Source organism: Centroberyx affinis, unplaced genomic scaffold (assembly GCF_046629955.1).
Source record: "Centroberyx affinis isolate AG114_WGS23_722 - 3 ecotype Tasmania unplaced genomic scaffold, CSIRO-AGI_Caff_v1 ptg007391l_1, whole genome shotgun sequence".
Classification (NCBI taxonomy): Eukaryota; Metazoa; Chordata; class Actinopteri; order Beryciformes; family Berycidae; genus Centroberyx; species Centroberyx affinis.
Genome location: NW_027283728.1, coordinates 9,988 through 36,874, shown reverse-complemented (window position 1 = coordinate 36,874; position 26,887 = coordinate 9,988). Strand labels below are relative to the sequence as shown.

The 26,887-nt window shown below is 43.7% G+C and overlaps 1 protein-coding gene across 1 annotated transcript; it reads right to left on the bottom strand.

The window, feature by feature from the left end:
* Positions 1-25: 25 nt before the first annotated feature.
* On the bottom strand, positions 26-26,859 carry LOC139639566 (calpain-2 catalytic subunit-like). The gene is made up of 21 exons (XM_071513688.1): positions 26,515-26,859; positions 23,813-23,882; positions 19,929-20,050; positions 18,410-18,543; positions 16,722-16,890; positions 16,412-16,495; positions 16,227-16,312; positions 14,023-14,097; positions 13,769-13,929; positions 10,921-11,090; positions 10,210-10,221; positions 8,887-9,098; positions 8,112-8,148; positions 7,758-7,823; positions 7,601-7,658; positions 5,402-5,466; positions 4,136-4,204; positions 3,225-3,303; positions 1,442-1,558; positions 1,168-1,226; positions 26-374 (listed from the first exon to the last, which is right to left on the bottom strand). Exons 1-21 carry the CDS (start codon positions 26,749-26,751, stop codon positions 351-353), a joined length of 2,106 nt encoding a protein of 701 aa, XP_071369789.1. The 5' UTR covers positions 26,752-26,859; the 3' UTR covers positions 26-350.
* Between the last annotated feature and the right edge of the window lie 28 nt (positions 26,860-26,887).

The following is a 26,887-nucleotide window of genomic DNA, read 5'->3' as shown; positions in this document are numbered from 1 at the left end:
AGAAATAAAAACATTACAAGTCACATTGTTTCAGTTCTGTATTATTTATTTTCTTATATTAATAATTAAACGCAGTACAAACATTTCTGAAACTCTGCGATCCGACCAGCAAACATCTGGATGTTGAGGTTGACCGTCCACCAGGTGCTTGCTGGGTAATCGCTCTCTCCTAATGCATTAAGATCCCAACTCCCTGACACTCAGAGAGATCTACAGACCCGTCTCCATTCACCCTGTTGGTTATATCTGACAGAACATCAGCTGAATCTCTCTGGTTCTGATGAAACGCTCTGACAGCAGACTTCTGTCCGGAGGCTCCAGGCAGAGAGACGTTCAGAGCAGAGAGACGTTCAGAGCAGAGAGACGTTCAGCCACTGCAGGACAGGAGACACAAAAACAAAATGTTTGTGATGCAGTTTTAGTTTTCTGTCTGTATATTGGTTGAGTTAAACCTCAGTGGGCGGAGCCAAAGAGACAGTTCCTCTGTCTCAGTAACATCAGACTGAAGCTCAGTGAAGAAGAGGAAAGAGAGGAGGAAGCTAATATTATGAAGCCTGAACTGAAACAATACAATCTACCATACTGAGTTAGCTAGTTAGCTAGCTGACCTTCAACTTCAAACTAGCCATGCTAGCCTGTAGCCAACCTCTGAACCCGTCGTCTATCGGTCTGATCGATTAGACTCTGGGGGCGACGGCCAATATTTGGGGGTTTCCGGTGCAGCCAGAGGACATCCGGGCCAAGACTTCCTCTTCCTGAGCCGGTCATTGTTTACAGTCCGATTAGCAAGTTGAGACGAGTACAAAACACAAACATCGATACTTTCTGTAGGTGTTTCAGGTCCAGACGACATTTGGGCTAATCTCTATAAACAGAAATCTGCATATGAGACTCGTCTCTCGACTCCGACTCCATTCTCACGTCTCAAGTTGCTAATCGGACTGTAAACGATGACCGGCTCAGGAAGAGGAAGTCTTGGCCCGGATGTCCGCCGGCTGCACCGGAAACCCCCAAATATTGGCCGTCGCCCCCAGAGTCTGATCGATCAGACCGATAGACGATGGGTTCAGAGGTCGGCCAATAGCTAGCCAGGTAAGACAGTCAGTTCATGATGTCATGATGTCATGCAGCAGTGAAGTGTATCTGAGCAGCTTGTGAGCTTCGTACCTCGTACACGTTCAGCTCCACTGTTCCAGTCTCGTCTTTGTCCAGAGTTTTGAACGTTTCTGCAGAGGAAAAAAACATTTTTCAAGTTCGAGTTCAGCAGCAACATGAAGATCTGCTGCTCAGCTGTTTGAATGTTCTGGATTCATTACTGCGTTTAAATCAAGAATCAATACAAAAACTCATGATAAATCAAAAAACAAATGAATTGTGGAAAGAAAATCCAGAGTGATGTTGGTCTGTGTGGAGGTGACATCACTCTGAGCCTCAGACTCACTGAACATGTTCTCCAGGCGGACCAGGCAGCCCACAAAGTTGTCGAAGTCGACGGTGAGGTTCGGCTCGCTGTACCGAGCAACCAGGACCTGGTGCAGAGGGCTGTTCAGACTGAAGCCTGCAACACAGGACACTGACTCAGCAACTGACAGGACACAGACTGAGCAACTGACAGACAGGAGACAGACTCAGCAACTGACAGGACACAGACTGAGCAACTGACAGGACACAGACTGAGCAACTGACACATAGGAGACAGACTGAGCAACTGACAGACAGGACACAGACTGAGCAACTGACACATAGGAGACAGACTGAGCAACTGACACAGGACACAGACTGAGCAACTGACACAGGACACAGACTGAGCAACTGACACATAGGAGACAGACTGAGCAACTGACAGACAGGAGACAGACTGAGCAACTGACACACAGGAGACAGACTGAGCAACTGACAGACAGGAGACAGACTGAGCAACTGACACAGGACACAGACTGAGCAACTGACATAGGAGACAGACTGAGCAACTGACACACAGGACATTGACTGAGCAACTGACACACAGGAGACAGACTGAGCAACTGACTCACAGGAGACAGACTGAGCAACTGACTCACAGGAGACAGACTGAGCAACTGACACAGGACACAGACTGAGCAACTGACACATAGGAGACAGACTGAGCAACTGACAGACAGGAGACAGACTGAGCAACTGACACACAGGACATTGACTGAGCAACTGACACACAGGAGACAGACTGAGCAACTGACTCACAGGAGACAGACTGAGCAACTGACACACAGGGGACAGACTGAGCAACTGACACAGGACACAGACTGAGCAACTGACACATAGGAGACAGACTGAGCAACTGACACAGGACACAGACTGAGCAACTGACACAGGAGACAGACTGAGCAACTGACACACAGGGGACAGACTGAGCAACTGACACATAGGAGACAGACTGAGCAACTGACAGGAGACAGACTGAGCAACTGACACAGGACACAGACTGAGCAACTGACACATAGGAGACAGACTGAGCAACTGACAGACAGGAGACAGACTGAGCAACTGACACACAGGACATTGACTGAGCAACTGACACACAGGAGACAGACTGAGCAACTGACTCACAGGAGACAGACTGAGCAACTGACACACAGGAGACAGACTGAGCAACTGACTCACAGGAGACAGACTGAGCAACTGACACACAGGAGACAGACTGAGCAACTGACACCAACAGCAAGGAGCTCTAGACACTGATCATATTGATCAATATATTACATGATATCAGTTACTGGACATGTTGGTGCTGGAGATGCTCAGTATGCTGGTATTGATCTGCTGTAGTAATACAGCCAGTGATACTGAGCATGATGTTAGCATCATAATGCTGATCAGATGTTAGTGATGACATCATGCTGATCAGAGATATTGAACATGTATTGATACTGTTAAAGCTCTGCTGGTGTTACAGAATGATACTGCTGTTGATACAGTCATGTTCACAATAGTGATAGAATATATTGACAGTTTATTGATCGTAGTGATAGTATGTATTGATAGTGTATATTGATAGTATGTATTGATAGTATGTTGATAGTGCATTGATAGTATATATTGATAGTGTATTGACAGTATGTATTGATAGTGTATTGACAGTATATATTGATAGTGTATTGACAGTATGTATTGATAATGTATTGACAGTATGTATTGATAATGTATTGACAGTATGTATTGATAATGTATTGGCGGTGGATGTTTACCAGCCTCCTCCACTGCCAGTCTCATCTCAGTGGAGCTCATGGTTCCTGACTTGTCGACGTCTTTCTCACGGTAAATATTCTGCAGAACAACAGACAGGTGAGTTCACTTCACAGCTCTAATTAACATAAAACATCACAACACTAATTAACATAAAACATCACAACACTAATTAACATAACAGAATGACATCACAGCAGCAATTTTCTACATCAGTCAGACTCAGAAGATTTCCTCTAAAATTCCCATAAATAACAAAACATCTTTGTGTTGAAGAGTTCACACTTTGACAATTAACCATTTTGAAGCTTTTCAATATTCTTTGTTGTTAAAACTGATAACAGAAGAACATGGTGCAGTATGTCCAGGTCAGCTGACACACAGCTGCTCTCCACATTCACATGGATTCAGTCTGCAGTTCAGTTCAGATTTAACTTCACATTTCAGAGCAGCAGATGATGTCATCTGGACAAAACCACATTGACACACTTTACTGGTTTCAGTATTTCAAAAACGCAGGTGATCGTGTCCTAAAAAACTGAATTCTATTACAAAATGGCTTAAGATGACTCATAACTAAGAATAACTAAGAATGTGCTTTACTTTCATGCTAACAGTCACTTAGTCAGAGCAGGAATGTGGTCTGATCTGGTTTTAGAAGAAAACAGACTGCTGCACACTTCTCTCCCTGCCAGAGGAACAGGTTTCAGTCCAACATGTCGGAGCTTCATCTGGAAGAATAAACCTTTCTTCTTTCTGCATGGAGAGACGTGAGCAGCAGTGTGTTTCCTCTCTGCTGGTTCTGGTTCTGGTTCTGCTATGGCTCTGGTTCTGGTTCTGCTCTGGTTCTGGTTCTGCTCTGGCTCTGGTTCTGGTTCTGGTCTGGTTCTGGTTCTGGTTCCTCTCTCCTCACCAGGTATTTCTCGATCTTGGTCCACAGCACTTTAAACTCCAGCAGGCCCAGTTTCCCGCTGCCGTCCTTCTTCAGGCTGTCAAGGAACTCTGACCTGCTGCAGATCTGGATCAACCTGCCTCTGATGATTCTACTTCATGTTTTAACTGTCAGCTCTGTTAGAGTCAGATCTGCATCTGCTCTAGTGTTCTACATGTTTCTCTACAGGGATCAATAACATTTCATCTAATCTAATATAATCTAGTCTAGTCTAATCTAGTCTAGTCTAATTTAGCCTAATATAATAGTCTAATCTAATATAGTCTAATATAGTCTAGTCTAATCTAGTTTAATTTAGCCTAATCTAGTCTAGTCTAATCTAATCTAGTGTAATTTAGCCTAATATAATCTAGTTCTAGTCTACCACAGCCAAGTCAACCTTCTGGCTGTCTAATTTAATCTAGTCTATTCTAACCTAGTCTAGTCTAATTTATTCTAATCTAATCTAATATAGTCTGTGTAAATCTAGTCTAGTGTAATTGAGACTAATCAAATGTACTCTAATCTTGTGTAATGTAATTTTGTCTAATCTAATATAGTTTAGTCTAATCTAAACTAATCTAAACTAGTCTAGTCTAATGTAATCTAATATTATCCAGTCTAGTCTAATCTAATCTAGTGTAATTTGGCCTAATATAATCTAGTTCTAGTCTACCACAGCCAAGTCAACCTTCTGGCTGTCTAATTTAGTCTATTCTATTCTAACCTAGTCTAGTCTAATTTAGTCTAATCTAATCTGGTCAAATCTAATCTAGTCTTGTGTAATTGAGACTAATCAAATGTACCCTAATCTTGTCTAATGTAATTTTGTCTAATCTAATATAGTTTAGTCTAATTTAATCTAATCTAAACTAGTCTAGTCTAATGTAATCTAATATAATCTAGTCTAGTTTAGTCTAATCTAAACTAGTCTAGTCTAATGTAATCTAATATAATCTAGTCTAGTTTAGTCTAATCTAAACTAGTCTAGTCTAATGTAATCTAATATAATCTAGTCTAGTTTAGTCTAATCTGATCTAATGTATTGATTGGCCGGTCAGTCAGAGTGTTTTCAGGCTGGCTTCACACTGTGTGACGTCACTGCAGATGAGACTTGTTGCTCTGTCACTAAACTCATCCTGAACATTCTAAACGATGATGTCACCCCAGCTCATGCTTTTCATTGGCCGCTTGTCCCGCAGAGCCCCCTGAGCTCGGCCCGGGCGTTACTTTGCGGCGGAAGGATACGTCCAGCAGGTTGACCATGTTGCGACACGTGTGCAGGCTGAAGCCGCTCGTCTTGATCTCCGTTCCTGTCAAACACACCAGGCGGCCAATCAGAATCGGTTCAGTGACGACCAGGAAGCAGCAGCTGGTCACTGAATAAAATGTTTCTGTCCGCTGGAAAGAAGCGAAGAAATCCACTTCCTGACTGTCAGAAAACTTCACCAGGGAAACAGAGAGAGTATTGTAGGAATTGAGTAGTACTGATTAGTATTGATCGGTATTGATCAGTATTGCGTCCAATAAGGAAGTTCTGTTCACTGCCAGTCTGCCTGTCTGTCAGCAGCATTTTGGACCGGATTCACAAAACCCTCTTAAGAAAAAAAAAATCTTCTCAATTGCCATTTTTTTCTTAACTTTAGTCTTAAGAAAAAAAAATAGGAAAAAATGCTATTCTCAAAAACAGTTCTTATATATTTTCTTAACTTTCTTCTTATGTTTCTTCCTAAGAAAAAACTTAGGAATAAATGGTATTCTTGAAATGAAAGTTGTCAAATTTGTTGTTGATTTTCTTCTTAACTTTCAGACGGCCCTTCACCTGTCTTAAAACTCCTACAGTGAAAAGGTAAGCCTCTAATATCATATATTTAAACACATTTTAGACAAGTAGGTTATAGTTCAAAGTCTTCATAGGTTCCCCTACACCTAACATTAAGATGAACATTTATTGTAAAGCTTTATTTGGTGTAGGGCCAGGTAGGCCTCTGTCTCATGTCTGTTGGAAATAAGCTGCAAATTTTACAGTTACCAACAGCAACCGCATGTTTAAATCTTTGCTCTAGTTGCTCTAAATAGGTTTTTCCACAATTGTTTTGTAGATGGAAGCACTTTGGGTTGCCTCCTAGCATCCTAGCCTTGTCTCCTAGCCTCCTAGCCTTGTCTCCTAGCCTCAATGGCAGTAAGCCTAAAGTTTATTAACCAGAATTAATTCAGGCCCTATTTTGAGAAGTTCATAAGAAATGAGACTGTTACTAAGAAAATATTGAGGAATTGCACTTAAGAGCCTTCTTAAGAACTTCCTAAAATTTCCTCTTATGTCATTTCTTCAGATCTATCTTAAGAACACATTGGTGGATCCGGCCTGGTGGACAGATCGGCTTCGAGCCAAAGAACAGCTGATCAGATTTTGGTGATCTGGATCTGGGATTTCAGCCATTACATGATTATTATCTTTTAGTCATAACTACGAAACTAACAGAGATACAGACTTGACTAAAAATCCTATGGAATGTCAATAAATCAGTTTAACTTCAGACTGCAGTGATATGAACGATGTGTTCAGGTGTAACAGCAGGCTGTAGGATTGTTCAGCGCTGCTGGAGGTTTCTTCTGGTTCTTTACTGTCGGCTAACGAAGAAGAAGAAGAAGATGAAGACAAAGAAGAGACGCACTTGGTGATTCTCTAATGTACTGACTAACGTTCATACAACCAGCATGGAGACTTCTACATGTTAGAAAACAACGGCCAACTGATGTTTTCTCTTGTATGTTTATGTCATCATGAAGTTAACCTGCAGGAGAGGCAGAGGAGTCACAGCCACTTCTTTTTGTTTTTTTCAAGATTTTTTTTTGCCTTTATTAGACAGTTCGAAGTAGAGAGAGAGAGAGAAACAGAGAGAGAGCGAGAGAGAGAGAGACAGAGACACAGAGAGAGAGAGACAGAGACACAGAGAGAGAGAGAGACACACAGAGACAGAGAGAGACAGAGAGAGACACAGAGAGAGACAGAGAGAGACACACAGAGAGAGACACATAGAGAGAAAAAGAGAGAGAGAGAGACACAGAGAGAGACACAGAGAGAGACACACAGAGAGAGAGACACATAGAGAGACACAGAGAGAGAGACACATAGAGAGACACAGAGAGAGACACACAGAGAGACACAGAGAGAGAAAAAGAGAGAGAGAGAGAGAGACACACACACAGAGACAGAGAGAGAGTGAGAGAGAGAAAAAGAGAAACAGAGAGAGAGAGAGAGAGAACATGTGACAAAGATCATATTCCAGGACGTTGTGGTCACATGGTACGAGCCACCAGGATGTCCCAGACATCCACGTTTACAGGCTAGAAAGTGGTTTTGTTTTGTTGGTTTTTTTTTACTGTGGAGTGATTCTTCCTCTGAAACACAGACAATCTTTGGCAGAGAAGAAAGGTTGAGCTTACGTTTGGTGACGACCTTGTTGAGGATCCTCTGCAGCTCGAAGGCAGAGATCTCACCGTCCTGCAACATGAACACACACACACACACTCACTTCATCTGCAGTCATGCTGGTCCAGGTGTGTGTGTGTGTGTGTGTGTGTGTGTGTGTGTGTGTCTCACGTGTCCAGCCAGCTGACCAAACAGGTTCCTGAAGCGATCGTCCACATCGTCTTCATCCAGCTCGATCTGAGGAAGAGGAGCGCAAAGTTTCATGAGACCTGATGAACACACTGTGGCTGTGAAGAGAAGAGCAATTCAATGTGATGACACACACACACACACACACACACACACACACACACACACTCTGTCTCTCTGTGTAATAAGTATAAATAAAAGAATAAGTAAAATAATGAGCAAAATTGACAAATACGTAACATAAAGATAAATAAAAGGTAAGAAAATGCTCATACAGTTCAGTCTCTCTCTCTGTCTCTCTCTCTCTTTCTCTCTATCTCTCTCTCTCTCTCTCACCTCCTCCACTTTGGACTCCACCGGATCTTCCAGCTCTCTGCAGGAAGAAACAAAATGGAGAGGTGAGAAGGACCCAGTGAGCGGGCGTGGTCAGGGGGTCAGGGGGTCAGAGGGTCAGGAGGAGGAGGGTCAGAGGGTCAGGGGTCAGGGGGTCAGGGGTTCAGAGGGTCAGGAGGAGGAGGGTCAGGGGGTCAGAGGGTCAGGAGGTCAGGAGGAGGAGGGTCAGGGGTCAGAGGGTCAGGAGGAGGAGGGTCAGGGGGTCAGAGGGTCAGGAGGAGGAGGGTCAGGGGGTCAGAGGGTCAGAAGGAGGAGGGTCAGGGGGTCAGAGGGTCAGGAGGAGGAGGGTCAGAGGGTCAGAAGGAGGAGGGTCAGGGGGTCAGAGGGTCAGGGGGTCAGAGGTCAGAGGGTCAGGAGGAGGAGGGTCAGGGGGTCAGAGGGTCAGGAGGAGGAGGGTCAGGGGGTCAGAGGGTCAGGAGGAGGAGGGTCAGGGGGTCAGAGGGTCAGGGGTCAGAGGGTCAGAGGGTCAGAAGGAGGAGGGTCAGGGGTCAGAGGGTCAGGAGGAGGAGGGTCAGGGGTCAGAGGGTCAGAGGGTCAGAAGGAGGGGGGTCAGGGGGTCAGAGGGTCAGGAGGAGGAGGGTCAGGGGGTCAGAGGGTCAGAGGGTCAGAAGGAGGGGGGTCAGGGGGTCAGAGGGTCAGAGGTCAGAAGGAGGGGGTCAGGGGGTCAGAGGGTCAGGGGGTCAGAGGGTCAGAGGTCAGGAGGAGGATGAGGACCTACTGGAAGTCGGCCTGCTTCTCGGAGAAGACGCGGACGCAGAAGTCTCCGTTCTTCTGCGGCTCGAAGGTGGAGGGCAGGACCAGGTACTCTCCGGGCGGCAGGGAGAAGCGGCTGCTCACCTCCCGCAGGTTGATGAAGGTTTCTGAGCGGGCGGCCGAGGCGTTCCGCAGGAAGAAGTTCCGGTTCAGGTGAACGTTCCTCTGACCGGAAACCTGCAGGGAGCGGAGGAGCGTCCGGGTCACAGTTTGGAAAACAGGTAACACTTTACAGTAAGGGTCACTAAGTTAAGGGTTAGTTAATGCTTAATAAGCATTAACTAACCCTTAACTAACAGTTAACTAATGTGTCTGGTAATCATTTACTAATGGTGTTCATGTTAACTAAGGTATTAATTTTAAATAATGTATAAATTAATACCTTAGTTAAAGTTAACATGAACACCATTAGTAAATTACACATTAGTTAACTGTTAATTAAGCATTAACTAACCCTTAACCTAGTGACCCTTATTGTAAAGTGTTACTGAAAAACACTGCAGGCATTAGTCAAATTCAGTAAAACTCAAAATAGAATAGAATAGTGATTCCAGAATAGTGATAGAAATCCCCTTGGCAGAGAATGAGAAATGTATTTTAATCCCCTATTTTCTTGGAATTACATGTGTGAAAGCGCAGGATGGATAATTATATAATTTAAGAAGGTCATTCAGACGAGGATTTACAAGTTTGCTATTATTCTCGCGGAATTGTGATTGATTTATAATTTTTGTGTTTGGCTTGATGATGACAATATTGTTTCTCTTCTGTATGAACTTGATTGTTAATTCAATGAGATGAGCTGTTTTGTTTGTATGGGAGATTGTCTGTAAGTGTGTATGACTGCATGTGTGGTGGATCCCAGGAAGAATAGCCAATGCTTATGCTGGTGCTAATGGGGATCCTAATAAAGAAAGGAAGGAAGGAAGGAAGGAAGGAAGGAAGGAAGGAAGAAAGACCAGTTCTTGGTCGATACGCGTTGGTCGCTGATTTTATTATGTAGCCAATTATAAAGAAGGCTTTTTAGCTTTTTGGGGGAATTCATGCCTTTACTTCCTCATGTATATGTATCTTACATGACTCAGCATTTCAAAATTACATTTGATTGCACCTAAAAAATATACTCGAGATATTCCTCGCCATATCTCTAGTATATTTTTTTTTGGTACAATCAAAGGTAATTTTGAAATGCTGAGTAAAAATATCGGGTATTAATTTTCTTTTTCCCCCCAAATCAGGAACAGGAAGTGAGCAGGTCTAGCTGGTGGACTGGAGTCTGCCATCGTACCTCATCAGGAACCTGGAGGAGAGAAGAGACAGGTTCAGGTTCAGGTTCAGGTTCACCTCGGTGTTTTCTTTCCATTCATTCACTATCAGGCTGTTTTCTTTGGGGTAAAGTGAACCGTCTTGTCAGATTTTTATTGGCACTTCCTATCTGCAGTGTGGATTGTGTACAAAATGCAAAATACTGTTTTAGGAATTTACTTCGTTAGAGGTTATGGATTAAATTTGCTGCTCTAATGTCAAAGTTCTGTTGTTTTTTCGCTGTTATATTGTCGGTTTTTTGTGTGTCCTTAAGTTCTGATGTTGTTAACCATCGAGGAACACATTAGAAACAAGAGTTTAAAGAGTGACTGAACCCCAAACCCAAATCAGTGGTGAAACCCGACACCTAATGGTGAAAAGTCAGGTGCAAAGACCAGCCAATAGCAGATGGCCAGTTCAGTACCTACTTTTCACCAGTAGGTGTCAGGCTTCACCACAGATTTGGTTTTGGGGTTTAGTTACTGTTTTCCTCTGGGTTGTACTGCTGTTTATACCTTTTTATACCCAATCAATCAATCAATCAATCAATCAATCAATCAATCTAGCTGCACCATCTGACCTTGTTGCTCAGTATAAACAAAAACATCATGATAACACTGACAGCACAACAGTCTGTACATGCTGTTCTCCTGTCCGTCCAGAGAACTAAGGCAAAACGAATGGACCTGCTGACCTCGTAGATGGCGAAGCCGACGGTGTTCATGTCCTCTCCCATCTTCCTCATGCGTCTGCGGTTCTTCTGGATCAGACCGACCACGAAGCTGCAGCCCGCCTCGCCGTCCTCCGGGTCGTCGTCCTCCTCCTCCAGCTTGATCACAAACTGAGGATTGGTCCAGAACGTGTCTGCAACACAGAGCCGGGTCAGACTCTCCGCTTACTGACAGATCTGGGGCCAGTTGCATAAAGCTGGTTTAAGACTAGTCTAAGCCTTAGACTGGTCTTAGATTCTCAGGTTGGACTAGGCGAATTAAGACTGTTACTTAAATATTACAACTGACTTATTTTGAGGTAGGAAAGTTAGCCACCTTCCCCCCGGCTAATCTTGAGTTAAGAACTTTGTTGTTATGGCAACGAGTCGACCTGACTGTCAGAGCGGGACGTTTAAATACTGAAGCTGTTTCATAAAAGACGGCAAATCTCAGTTTTTTGGAAAGACCTGAAGAAGAGAGAGAGTCTTTAGAGACAGAAACAACACATTAGAGATCTACAACAATCAAGAAGTTGTAGGAACGGGTAAATATAAACGTCTATAGCAAGTTTGACTTAAGTTCACATTTAAGTCTAAGACTAGGTCTATCTTTATGCGACTGGCCCCTGAAGGTGGTGTAAGAGCTTCCATGGTTGTTCCACACATCCAGTTAACCAGCAGACCCACAATATCCACAACAATATCCCGTTACAAGGCAACACGCTCCAAAAAGATTCAGTTCCTGCTGTTGGCACACAATCCTTTTCATGGTGGAGGAACAAAATCATCGTCACTTCATTCGTGTCCACAACATGAAATCTGTTTCAGAGTTTGGGTTCATTTCTTTGAAGTTCTTTAAAAATTGGAAGAAGGGGGAAGCTGCACACTCTGATGCAATAGTTTTATTTTATATTATGAATCAACGTTTCGGCACATATTGTCTTCTTCGGGATAAAATATCACATCATCTCAGTCACTTATAATCTACTAATCAGATGTCCCTAATAAATGACATCCAACACTTTAGGACACATTTGGAAAACCTGTTTAGTAGATTATAAGTCACTGAAATGACGCAATATTTTATCCTGAAGAAGGCGATATGTGCCGCCTTCAGGACTTCAGACCAAGACCTGGTCTTCGTCAGAGTCAAAGTTTAGCACACAGTTCTTGGTCGGCTTTTTACAGTGCTGTGGTTTTTCTTTGGGAGATTCATGCCTCTATTTTCTCATATGTAGGGATGGGTATCGTTTAGTATTTTTCCGATACCAGTGGTAAAACGATACTTTTAAAACGGTACTGTTGCCTAAATGATGCCTGAACCGATACTTTTTAAAATTTAAGTATAATAATATACAATAATACAATATATTAATAAATAAACAATAATTAAAACCTACAGTCAACTACAATAATTTAACAGTAAATAACAGTTACAATACTAATAAATAACAGCAAAAGAAATACCAAGTGCAAACTTATAGATTTCTAGAACTACTACTCTTCTACAAATTCTTCTACTTACACAGTCCAAATATAACCTGTCTGCTTCCCTGACATGATCAGCATTTGCTACTTATTGTGACATTCTAGTTATTAAAAGTTTTTTTATGAACTAAACCCATTTGTCCTTAATTACTTTTCATATACTTTTCACGTGTTAACAAATAACTGACAGTTTGTATGAACCGGACGTTATCGGTAGTGAAAACTTTTACAACCCGACTCTTCTTTTATCTGATTGGCTAAGCGACCATAATGCGACATTCATGAGCGCCGCTGCTGTTTGGCTCTCGACCAAAAGTTGGAAGGCGAGTCTCAGGGAGAGGAGAGCGGCGGTGCGTCAGACAGAGGAAGACTCCAAACGATAATGTCAGTGAAGGCGCGTGCGGCGGTTTTGGAGCACCGGAGGGCGAATATTTCAATCGGCAGCTCAGGCACCGAAATGAGGCACCGGAATCTGCGTTGCAGTTCAGTCCGGTAGGTACCGGTCGTAAAGGAACCGGTGCCATAGTGGTACCGGGTAGGGCTGGGCGATATGGACCAAAAATCATATCTCGGTATTTTTAGGCTGAATGGCGATACATGATATATATCTCGGTATTTTCTACGAAGTGGCTAAGTGTTCAGTTGTAAGTAGGGCTGGGCGATATGGACAAAATCAAATATCACAATATTTTTGACCAAATATCTCGATATCGATATTGCGACAATATTGTAGGGATGACTATTGGTGCTTTCACAAAATATTTACACTATGAGATTTTTGATAAATAATCATCAGTAATGTGGATATAATGACTAAGTGGGTAAAGGCAAATAATAGAACAGCTAGAACAGTCTGGTAAGTTCAGGAAATGACATCACTTTACTGTAATGCAGCCTTTAAAACCAGGAAAACACACTTATGCCATATCACCATATCACCATATCCAACATCTAAGACGATATCTAGTCTCATATCACGATACCGATATAATATTGATATATTGCCCAGCCCTAGTACCGGGCTTCGGTACCCAACCCTACTCATATTATGGGTAGTATGTGACTGGCAAGGAATATCCCTAGTGCATTATTTTTTTTTTTTTTAAAGATTTATTTTTGGCATTTTATGCTTTATTTGAGAGAGAGACAGGAAGGTATGGGAGAGAGAGTGAGGGGAGGACATGCAGCAAAGGACCACGGGTCGGATTCGAACCCGGGTCGCTGCGGGAAGGCCTGAGCCAAATGGTACGCGCCCTACTCGGTGAGCCACCAGGGCGCCCCTCCCTAGTGCATTATTAAAGATGTTTGAAAAGTGGAGCGGCTGTTTGTGATGAAGGACTCTTACTGGGATAGTTCCTGCAGCCCCCGGCGGTGGAGCCTCTCCTCCAGCTGCCGTCGAACTTGGACAGCGCCCACTTCTTGAAGGAGTCGTCGGTCAGAGCGTCGGGCGTCAGGTTGCAGATCTCCAGCCGGGAGTAATGCCGCAGGAAGTCGGAGAAAGACATCCTGCAAGAAAAAAAGCCGGGGGTTCGGTTTACCGACCTGAGCTGCGGCGGCCGCGACGTGATTGGCTGGTTGGAAAAGGGTGCGGTGTTTTACCAGAACTCTCCGTCCTCCGAGCGATGGCTGAGCCGCTCTCGGTCGTCGTCGCTGATCTGACGCCACTCCATCGACCTGACAGCAGCAAACACACGAGTTACTTTAAAGGTTCCATGAGATTAACTCCCATTCCTTTACTTCCTGGAAAACAGAGCATCTTTAATGATGACATCATACTGCACCAGGAGGCGGAAATAAAAACTCCAACCAATGAAATCATCACAGACTTTTGAACAGTCAAACTGCCTTTCTCTCCCTGACTGATCTCCCATTGGTTTACACTTCTGAATGATCCCTCCCTGCATTAAGCCCCGCCCCCACATGTTTCAACAGGAAATACGTCATATCAAGGAAGTAAAGATGCTGTTTCATAGAGTCTTTGGCTGATTATCAAAACCAAGAATGCCAAGTCGATACTTGTGTTCTTGTGGAGAACGTTCTTCCCAGGTCGTCTTGGGGAGAACGTTCTTCCCAGGTCGTCTTGGGGAGAACGTTCTTCCCAGGTCGTCTTGGGGAGAACGTTCTTCCCAGGTCGTCTTGGGGAGAACGTTCTTCTCATCAAAGTGAACAGAGAAGCTTCCAGACAGTTTCAGATGGACTGTGTGTTAGATGATTAATGAAGACACACGGCTGTTAACCGGCTCTGTGCTGCAATGAATCTTGGGGCTTTCAGTTCGTTCTCATCGGTCAAGTCTCCATCCGATGCTTCCTCGATATTTTGAGGTTGGCGAGGAAACTTCCGGGGTTTCTATCCGTCCTCCGTCCGCTCGCTCTTTTGATTTGGAATCACGCATCAGTGGTTAGGTATTACGTAAAACGCGTCACGGAGGACACAAGAACGCGTTTTGATAATAAGCCTTTGACATCAAGATGGGAAGCAGCATCCACACATCCATGAAAAATCCTAAAGTAGATGCTGGACTTTATTAACTTCACATCAGTGTTTCCACCTCACTGGGTCCTGGATCACATCCTGCTCTAACTCTTTCTCCCTGGCTCTTATTTCTTTCCTCAGCACTTTATTCAATTAAATATCCTCTGTCCGTCTCCATCTTCCTTCCCCCTGTCTTCCTCCTCTACTTACAACGAAAATCCCCTTTCGACTTTAACCTCCCTGGCTCCTTTCCCCAGCACTTCTCCATCATCATGATCATTGTAGTGACAGTGAGTATTTGTCCCATATATTGTCAGGGTGTTCTATTGGTTGCTTGTAATGGTGAGAAATTGAAGCTGATTCTACTGTTGAACTCATTCTAAGTCTCTCTGGAGAGTCAGATACATGTCTGACAATGGAGAGAGAGAAGCTTGTTTGACCTGTGAACGACAGAGGAAACGTTATTTATCTCCAAACACGTCTAGAAGGCCAACATTTGCTTCTTAAAGCACAGTTTGACTTGATACCTGTTTGAATAGAATGGGAAAGAGGTTAGAACCTATTAGGACACAACTCAGCAAGATCCATAAGTTTAAAGAACAGTTTAAAGAAGTGTATTCTCTCTGTCAGTCAGGCAGGTTTTTTCAGCCGCGGCTGCAGACAGCTGGTTATACATACATGTTGTCATCACTCGTTTGGCTGGAGATTAACGGTAAAATTGCATAAAAGCTCCACCCTGCTGAGGCGCCTCCCAGGGCGGGGCTGAACACCGAAACAAGGTGACAGAAACTCGATGTAAAGACGACTTGGTGTTACAGTGGGAAATATATTTTAGAAAATGGCCTAAAGGTTTCAGGTGTCATGCTGATGCGTATTCATTCATGTGATCTTTCATATTTGATCAGCATGTACTTTGGGCTTTGTCACAAGGAAATGTCATAAAACAATTTAAAAAGCAGTCCTAGTATATTTGTTAAAATAGTTGCATAGTGCTTTTTTATCCTTATCCTGTCAAAATCCTCCATTGCTGCTGTGTGTAACCTCTATGGAGGCCATTGTGATCTTTGTTGGGCTCATTACTCAAAAATTAGAAAGATCAGGCCTACTGACTTCTCATTTCAAAAGTAATTCTACAAATTTACTTATTATTCTAAAATCAGATCAGTCAGTTTCCTCTCCTGAGAACGACCAAACACTAAACAGCGTTGATGTCCGATGTTCCTGTCGTCCTTTTACTGGAGGAAATCAAAGTAGAGGGAAAACTTCCACCAGAGAAAGAAACTTTTCTCCTGTCAGCAGCTGAGTGTGATGTGCTGTCGGGGTTCCCTACCCGTCACTCCAGGGGCCGGTCCACTCCACCTGACCCCAGGGGTTTCTGATCCTGATCAGCTTCTCCATGCCGCCGCGGTACTCCACCTGCAGCCAATCAGAGACAGACGTACAGTATAATCGCTTCCCTCTGATTGGATGACGAGCATCCCTTCAAACGCACCAATAGGAAGCTGGTATTCTCACCTGCGCTGCACCTGTCACAGAGTAGGCGTGGCCTTTCACCAGCTTCTGACGAGTGACGGCCTCCGAGTCGGACGAGCTTGTGATCTAAAGAGATTCAGAAGTTTTTGATTTACTTCTCTGCTCCTCTACTTTACTAGTACTTTACACAGTACCCCGTTGTACCCTTATAGTACCCCGTTGTACCCTTATAGTACCCCGTTGTACCCTTATAGTACCCCGTTGTACCCTTATAGTACCCTGTTGTACCCTTATATTACCCATGTTCCACCCATGTTCCACCCATGTTCTACCAAAGTCCAGTGAGCCTCACATCGATGGAGCAGCCCATCAGCGAGCCTCGGTTCAGGGCCTTCTGGATGATGTGGAAGAGGTGCGGGCCGGGCCGGCTGAGCTCATGGACTTCGGCGATCCCTCCGGTGAAATCCTCGAAGCCCTCGGTGGTGCTTCCTCCGGACAGAGCCTCGTAGCAGCCGTTCACCCTGCAGGCAACAACAGTACAGCTCTCTGACGGCCAAATACCAGAGTCAACACCACTGACACTGACAGGCTGACGGAAATAACTGGATGTTTAGTTTTGGTTCACTGATGATCTAAAGATCTGTCGTCTGGAGGGAAATCTGGATGGGAGCATGTGTCAACCCTGCTAGCTTAGTTTGCCTGCTTTATATGCATCTATTTATAGTAATCTGTTCTATAGTACACAGCCATCTTGGTAATAATAATAATAATAATAATAATAAACTTTATTTGTATAGCACCTTTCATACAAGAAATGCAGCTCAAAGTGCTTTACAACAAAGAAATTACATGCATGAAAATAGAAATAGAATGAGCATAACATAAGATGGAAAATAAAACCCACTGAATAATAATAAAAATAAAGTTAAGAAATAGAGTACGTAGACTGCCTAAAATCAATTTTAAAAGAAGTGCAGCAGTAGGTAGGAAAATAACAGGTGATAGTAATAAATTAACAGTTGATTATAATCAAATGACAAACACAGCCAATGAGCTGTGAATATGGTAAAGCACCATATTGGTAGGAAATGTGACATCATGGGAATACTATGAATAACTAGACTCATTAGTAATTAAAGATTACCTAATGGTTACAGTAGTGGGTGAGGGAAAGAAAGGAGAAAGAAGGTTGCTGGTCCAAACAGCCAGACCAGCTGAAATCAGCTCAGGAGGAGCCCTTGAGCAAGGCACTGAACTGTAACAGCTGCTGTCTCCACCAGCAGAAGACCGGTGTATGAATGTATTGAAGTGTATGACTGTGAAGGAGGGTGGAGCTCCTCCAGCCTTCCTTGTATAAATAAATGTTAAGAATGCAGAGAGCAGCTATGTGGCGTGTTGGGACAAAACCTGAATGTGACGACAACTAGGAAGCATGAGAGAGGTGGCTTATAAACAATCAGCAGATTGATAGCATGATTCAGATTAATTTGTAATAATTATACCCCAATCATATAATGATGTGATCTAAAAGCGGTTTTGTCAGCCTGCTGGGCTGAATACAGGGAGAATAAAGACTGATCTGGTTTCACTGACAGCAAGGCAGCTCAAATATTTGATCTAGCATTGTGCTGAAGAATAAGAAGGAGGAGCGCTTAGTGAACGGATATGACTTGTGTTTCTGAAACCACAGGCTTGTCTGGGATCAGATGCCACCACAAGCTTTAGGCCGATCTGTCTGTGGCTAGTTGCAGCCAAAAATTTCAATTAAACTTTGACACGTCTGTGGATAACAGCATCAGCTAAATGCCTAAAATGTAAAATCTATCTATCTATGAAATTAGGACATAAGAGGTTACAGCTGTTATGAGACTGCTTGTGTTTAAATCCAATGTGTTGAACTGTATGAATGTGAAGCAGAGTGCAGCTCAGGAAACCTTCCCTGAATGAATAAAGGTTAAAAATATATCCATCCATCCCTCCCCCAGATGACTGCACTCACTCTGTGAACAGTTCAAATCAAGATGGCGGAGGCGGTCTTACTTGGCGTAGGCCTTCTCCAGCAGAGCGCTCCAGAACTCCCTGCCCTCCGCTGAGTGGACGAACAGCAGCTCTCCATCTTTGACCGGCAGCCGGTCGTCGATGACGACGTCCACCCACTCCCCGAACTGCCAGAACTGGAAGAGACAGAGGAGATGGAAGAGTCGACGTCAGCAGGAGTGACAGCAGCTGACTGGGTTAGTAAGGAGTAAAGTACAGCGAGACCCATCTAGACCCAACGTTAGATGATCTAGACCCAACGTTAGACAATCTAGACCCAACGTTATCCTGCTTATTACCAAAAATGTTCATCATTTCACACGAAGCTAAAGTAATTTACAGCTTCAAGCAGGACGGTCTGCAGTAACCGAGTAATGCCACAAGGTGGTGCCACTTAATCCGATTAGAAATCAACAAAATGGAGCAAACTCCTTGACTGCAAAGTGATCTGATTGGATGTGAAACAGCACTAATAACAGTCATAAATAACAGAACTCAGAATGCCTTCATAATTGCATTTAGGCCCGTTACAGACTCGTTACAACACATGCAACAACGCAAAGGGCAACGCAAAGGCCATTTCTTGCTTTCTTGCATAGCAAAATGTGTCTTCCAAAATGTTTAACACGATGCTAACATCTGCTGCAATGTCACACATTTCAGGTAGGGAAGCTGAATGAAAATTACTGTTAAATGAACAACTACCAATGAAGAAGTCATTGCCTGTGTAAACAAATGAAAATGGCTGATCTGGCAGTACCATCTTCTTTTCATCTTTTTCTTCTGCCGGCAATGGAGAATGTATAAAAGTACACATTCCTGTATGGTAGCAATTTAAACAACATCTGTAACGGGCTTTAGACCCAGTAGTAGTAGTAGCTGCAGTAGTAATAGTAGTAGTAACAGTAGTACTAGTAGCAGTAGTAATAGTTCTGCAGACCTCTAGATCAGTGGTTCTCAACGTGGGGTCCGGGGACCACCAGGGGTCCTCGAGGGGGTTCCAGGGGGTCCCCAGAAAATCGATGAATTGTTAAACTTCAGCATTATTTAATTTACAAGAAGTTAACACAATTAGAGAATGTAGAAGAAAGACTGTTTTGATCATAGTTTCACTGTTATCTCTCTACCTACAATACAGATAGACATGGAATTCTGGATAAAATCATATCTGACAATACAAATATTCTCAGATTTGGGGCTGAGAGGCAAAATCTCATCAAATGGGGGTCCGTGGCTCTAATGTGGACTACATTAGGGGTCCTTGATATGAAAAAGGTTGAGAATCACCGCTCTAGAGTAGTTAGTACTGTCTGTCATATTTGTAGACCTCTGGTTAGTACTGTCTGTAGTATTAGGCTAAGTACACACTCCACACAAGGGACGCATACGCTAACCTGAATACTCCACCTATGAAGCTGCGTTGCCCGCTGCGTTGTTGCATGCATTGCTTACGCAGAGTATGTTAGACCCCTTAGTGTACTGCAGACCTCTGGGTGAGCAGTTCTGTCTGCAGTATTTGTACCTGGAAGTGGAAGATGCCGGCGTACTCTCCGTCCTTGAAGCTCTGTCCGTGAGGAACGACCCGGGCCAGAACCTCCTTGTTCAGGGTCAGAGAGGCGATGGCAGCCAGCAGCCAGCAGTCACCTGCACACAGCAAGGAGCTTCACTGTCCACTGAACTGCTGCCAGTCAGCTTCAGGAGCTTCGGCTTCATGTGGAGAGCAGTTTAGTCTAGCTCAAAGGAAAACTCCTCAGATCATCTTCACTGTCAGATCTCATCAGTCTGTGATGTTCAGTTCATTCCAGAAGTTATTTAGTGATGAAATGTTGTCATTTACTTTTTTGGTGAACCCACTTTCCCTCAACCTGCCTCGTCTACCAAGTGATTTGCATTTCAGTGTAAACAGGAAGTGATGCGGCAGCAGAGCAGAGCGCCTCATCTCCACTAACCGAGCCGCTGCAGATTCTCCCTGTTTGTCCAAATTAAATTCTGCTGTAGGAAGAGACGATCCAAACTGAAGATCTCAAGCTACAACTCTTTATGTTTTGGAGTAGAGACTAGGGCTAAAGACAAGACAGTTTACTGTGTCACAGTAACCTACATTTGGAAACAAATCCACCTTATCACACTATTCACTTTTACTGAGAACGTTACTGAATGGATCTACAGCCACACCACAACAAGCTGACTCAGCTGCTCTCTGCTGACAGCTGCTTCATACACATTTACACTTTATTCACTAACACACAGTTCTACATGTTCCTCCATCATGGAGACAGGCTGCTGCAGCAGGTTGGTGACTCAGCTGTAAAGCCTCTGTAGGATCCACCCATCTGTCTTCTCTCTGGCTGTTGGTTTGTTTACTGCATCCAACAATGTGTTTTAGTTGACAAGTTGAGCTGCAAGAGTTGACACTCTACAGTCTGCTTACTCCCACACACCCACTGAGTGTCTCCCCTGCCCTGCCATACACACCCATTTACCACAATGGAATTTTCCATTCTCAGGTGTCTTTGTGTAAAATACTGTGCATGCTGCTGTCCAACACACAGCCGGTCAGACTGAGCTACAGCAAGAGTCCTCATCAGTGATGTGGGAAATAAAGAAGGGTGAACTCATCATCATGAGGCAAACAGCCTCCAATATGAACATGAGTCAATTATATTTTCAGAGAAGCATTACTTTAGACCCCATCCTCATATAACTTACATCAGTTTGACTTATTATTCTGTATACTGTAGATTTATACCATATAAAAATTGGGTCAGCCTAAAAAATTGGTAAACTCTATTCGACAAATAAATAAGTCAAGGGGTAAAGTGAGTTTAGTTGGGTTTACCAGTCCTCGACTCTTCCAAACCTGCTGACTGATGACTGACAGATAATATTATCTGGTCAGTGTGATTAATTATTAGTCATCAAAATAACAGTCAGAAGGAACTTTGGTCCTGATGCTGCATGATGGGATTTTTTTTTAGATTTGGCTTCCAAATAAACTTCTGGTGATTTCTGCTTCATACCATATCAAATGGACTTATAAGGACTACATTATTTTATATTAAGACTATATGGAACAACAGGAAGTAGATGCAGCCACTCCGGACACACTTCCTCTCTTTATTTTTTGTCTTCCTAAGAAAACAGATGAGTTTTGGGTGTGTGTACCTTCCTCTGGTCTGTTTCCAGACTCTCTGTCTAGGTTGTCAGCTGTGTGTTTTGTCGTTGTGTTTCAGGGAGCGATGACAGCAATGAAACCGGTTCCCCCGGTCTGACCGGGCGGTTCCTGAGACAAACCTGTTCCTGACACAGGTGAGCTGACGAGCTGCAGGGACAACGTCATGTGACCTCAGTCACATTTAGAGAGCTTCTTCCTTCCTTAATGTGATGTACAGGGAGCTGAAGTGGAGCTGCAGGCCGAAGCCTTCCTGTGGCTGACTAGCAGCTAAGTGGCTAACGCTAATTTCCATTGACTGTAGTCTGTCTCCTGCAGCTAAACAAAGCAACGAATGGAGTTGAGATTCTCCTCTCTCTCTACGCAGCATAATATAATAACATTTCTGTTATTTTAGTTGTAGAAACTTCCAGAACAGACTTTGTCTCCATGCAGAACTCCAACATGAAGCAGCTGATCCTCCAGCAGCAGCAGACTGACTCAGCAGGTTTTCACCTGTTCAGAGTCAGTCTGGATTCACTAAAGTCTGAGTTCAGCCTCATGAGGATCTGAACACATTTAGTCTCTGGAGCTGTGAAGCTGCAGCTAGCTAGCTACCACAGCTTGTTCCCTTTGCAGGAGATGGAACATTTCAGCTAGCTAAAGGCATGCTGGGTAATGTAGTTCAGTAACTCATTTTGTTGTTCATGTAAATAATATTGAATGGATTTTTGTGAAATGAAGCCATGTGAGATGTGTTGGTGCTTCCTTTTAATTTTGCTGGTATGAAGGAACCTCCACACGCTGACAGAGGGACCAGAGGGTTGAAGGAAATTACGTCAACTTCGACTCCTTATTTCCTGTTGAAACAGGAAGTTGGGGCGGGGCTTAACGCAGGGAGAGATCATTCAAAAGTGTAAACCAATGGGAGATCAGTCAGGGAGAGAAAGGCAGTTTAATTTGATGAGAGGGGCAAAAATCTGTGATCTTGTATCGTTTGGATTTTTATTTACGCATCCTGGTACATGATGATGTCATCACTACACATCACATATAAAAGTTTATGGTGTTTCCAGGCTGTCGGCTCACTCTGGAAGAGGCAGCAGGTCGCTCACATTAGACCAGAGGCTTCAACAGTGAATGAAATTTAGACCTGTTGCATATTAACAGCTGAAACTGTTTCATAGGATTCCCTCAGTGATTAATGCAATAAAGTCTCTTCACAGCCTCCATGTGACTCATGCTGGGTCAATGAGAACCAACACTGAGTCTTAATGGCAGGCAGTGGGAAGAATTTACACATTTTCAATACATTTTCCTGCAGTCAGCCTCTCACTTTTCACTGTTCTAATGTTTTTGTTTTGCTCATATTTATTCATTAGAACAGTTTGTTCTTGAGAGAAGAACACAAAGATTCTCCATTTCTTTTCCACACTTTTACTACTAATTTTCTACGTATTGTGTTGAAATTGTCAGCAGCATGTTTACATAATCCCACAAATATTTATAGTGAATTATTTTTATTGTTTGAATATTTTATGATTTTCTACCATTTTTATTGCGTCTTCTTGTATTCTAGTTGTGTGTTTATATGATACTTCCTTTTCCTCGTTGAATCTTATCACTTTTGCCGCTTCAGCGACCAAATTTCCCTGCAGGGATCAACGGTTTCATCTTATCTCATGTTAAAAAGCTGCTGTGGATCTGGCCATGTCGCATGTGATTGGCCGTTTGTTACAAGCCCCGCCTCTTTCAAAGCTGATAGGTAAATGCTGGTTGACGGAGCCAGGTGATAACCAGCCGGGTGAGACCGGTCATCTGGATCACTGACTGGTTTTGTGACGTCCTGCTCTGCGGCCGCCAGCCTCACCTGACCGCTGGCCCCGCCCACAAGACACGCCCACATGCCCACAATGCCCCAACTTCATTGAAAAGATGATGACTGATGATGCATCTGATGCGAGACGAGACGCTCTGCTGCTGCACTTTGAGGTTTAGGTTGATCAGACGTCTGGATTTTGAGATAAAGATCTTGTCTAGTGCCGCTTTAAAGTGTGCGGCTGGCAGGGTCGACCCCCCGTACCTCCTTACCCAGCGCCCCCTGGCAGGGTCGACCCCCCGTACATCCTTACCCAGCGCCCCCTGGCAGGGTCGACCCCCCGTACATCCTTACCCAGCGCCCCCTGGCAGGGTCGACCCCCCGTACATCCTTACCCAGCGCCCCCTGGCAGGGTCGACCCCCCGTACCTCCTTACCCAGCGCCCCCTGGCAGATGTCGGTCCTGGTGGCCTCAGCGATGATGAACTCGGGGTTAGAGGTCAGCTCCTACATCACCAACACAGGAAGAACAACAGCGTCATTTACAGCCCTGTAAACTTTATTGCTCTCATTATTTAGAAGGTGGTTGGTGGATTAAAGCCTCTGCTGCTTATCTAAATCAAGACATTTGCATTTTGTTTTATCTTTTTCTCTCCAGGTCGATTTACTGTAGTCTGTTTTCCTGCTCCGCCTGCTGCAAGACTCTCTACTGGTTTCTACTGGGAGCTGATAGTACAAACAGTCTCTACTGGTTTCTACTGGAAGCTGAACAGTACAACACAGTCTCTACTGGTTTCTACTGGGAGCTGAACAGTACAACACAGTCTCTACTGGTTTCTACTGGAGCTGACAGTACAACACAGTCTCTACTGGTTTCTACTGGGAGCTGAACAATACAACACAGTCTCTACTGGTTTCTACTGGAGCTGACAGTACAACACAGTCTCTACTGGTTTCTACTGGGAGCTGAACAATACAACACAGTCTCTACTGGTTTCTACTGGAGCTGACAGTACAACACAGTCTCTACTGGTTTCTACTGGAAGCTGACAGTACAACACAGTCTCTACTGGTTTCTACTGGGAGCTGAACAGTACAACACAGTCTCTACTGGTTTCTACTGGGAGCTGAACAGTACAACACAGTCTCTACTGGTTTCTACTGGAAGCTGACAGTACAACACAGTCTCTACTGGTTTCTACTGGCAGCTGACCAGTACACCCACAGCTCCCAGTGTGAATGTGAACAGGTGCAGCAGGGTGGGGCTGGGTGCAAACTTTACCTGATTAAAAATAAAGATTAAAAATGAAACTAATCATGATCATGTAACTTTGTGAAGAAGCTTCACACCTGATCAGATTCCATCAGGCAGAACTGAACAGAACTGCAGAAGCTTCAAAAGACAAAAGTGATGCCGAGTTATTTCCTGGAACCTGGGAGTGGTTTTCCACATCTGACAGGAATTATCAAGGCAAGGCAGATTTATTTGTATAGCACATTTCACACACTGAGGCAATTCAAAGTGCTTTACAGAGTGATACAAATACAGTAAAGGTAAAAAAAAATTACAATTTAAAAAGTGCAAAAGGACAGACAAGAGATCCATAAGATAAAAGACTTAAAAAGTAAACTAGTGCAGTTCAAATCAAGTGAAATAGATAAAACACAAGAAATAAAGACAGTGCAAGAGGATTAGAAAAGTGAAAAGTGCATTAAAATCACATTTAAAAGAAAATAACAAAAGATATAAATAAATACTACAGTGCAGATGAGTGTTGCCCTAGATTTCTTAAAACGTCCTGGTGAACAGAAACGTTTTAAACTGATTTAAAAGACTGTAGAGTGGAGGAAGACTTCAGATGTTCTGGGAGTTTGTTCCAGGCCGGAGGAGATCAAGACTAAAACCCAAACTCTTCAAACTTGAAACCAGCTGAAGTCTGATCTGGAATCAAGTTTTCTTCTGATGCAGATTGTTCTGCTGATTGATGCTTCTGATTGTTATGCTTTTGGTGATATGTTTATATTTACAGTTACAGTTTCACACATCGGTGCACAGGCTGAGCAGGTGGAATGTGTTTCCGAATCCAGCGCGCACCGAACTCCATTTAAAAATAACGCAGTTTAAAGCTTCCTCGCTTATCGGCAAAAATACATGACAGGAAAAACATAACTTCGACATTTTTCAAAACATTATGCGCAACTCTTCAGTGCGGCTGCATCCAGCTCATCAAGCCGCTTTTTATAAAGGTGACATTTTATCGACATTAAGCCCTGCTGGGTGGATCACATCATGCCGAATTTACTAGAAGATAATATCGATTTACAAAATATCTTTAGTCGTGTTGCGCGATGTATGGGCTTTTGCCGATAAGTAATGGAGCATTACATGTCCAGTTTTTATTAATGCAGTCTGGTATCACGGTCACTAACCAAGTCGCCTGCTAAAAATTCCCAGTTTTTTATATTTCTAATAGTTGTCTCTCTTTTCTTTACAGTCTCTATTCCTACCAATACGCTGCTTCACCACACACACAGCTGATTGGCTGTGGCTGTCATCTGATTAGAATCACCTGTTAATTGATTACAATCTGTGATTTTCCTACCGAGATATAGCTGTGCGCTGCTGGAACAGAACACGAACCAGTAATCCCTTAAAATAACTTTACATTGTCATTAATTTACATGAAGTCACCCCATAATTCAAGCAAAATCTCCTTAAAATTAATGAAGGGGGTTATTAATGAGACTCCATCAAAACCTTCTTAAACACTCCTTAATGTTTGTCTGCTTACTTTCTAATTTAATGTAAAATTCAGGCAGACAGGAACTTTCCATTAATAACTCATTAATAACCTGTAAAGCTGCACAAAAGACATGAAAAATCCCTAATTTCTAGAGTCTCTGTGAACCAACCCATGAATAAATCCCTTAAAGACCCATGATACTAACCTTACTTTATTAAAGCTGTTATTTTATTGGATAATTAATGTTTATGTGATGAGAAATTAAGGAGATTTCAGGGATAAAGTTAAGGAGTAAGAAATACTATGAATTATCATGAAGTGTTGTCATCATGATGAACCTGCGTGTGTGTGTGTGTGTGTGTGTGTGTGTGTGTGTGTGTGTGTGTGTGTCTCACCGTGGGTCTCTTCCAGGACACCCCCCGGGTCTTGTAGGAGTTTGCTCCCAGCTCCTTGAAGCCCAGAGAGGCCGGCAGCGGGGGGAAGGTCTCGTCCTGGAACAGCCGGCCGCACTCGAAGCAGTTCCTCCGCAGGGTCTCGTAGTCCTGGTTCAGGTACTTCACCGCGTGGCTGTTGGTCCCGACGCCCTGACCCTTCTCCCGGAGGTGCTGCAGGGTGGCGGCGATGCCCGACATGCTGCTGCTGCTGCTGCTCTGGAACCCGGAGACTAGAAACTAGAACCTGGAACCTGGAACCTGGAGTCCGGAGTCTGGAACCTGGTCTGGTCTGATGTGGCAGAGGATGGCAGAGGTGTGTGTTGGAGGCAGAGGT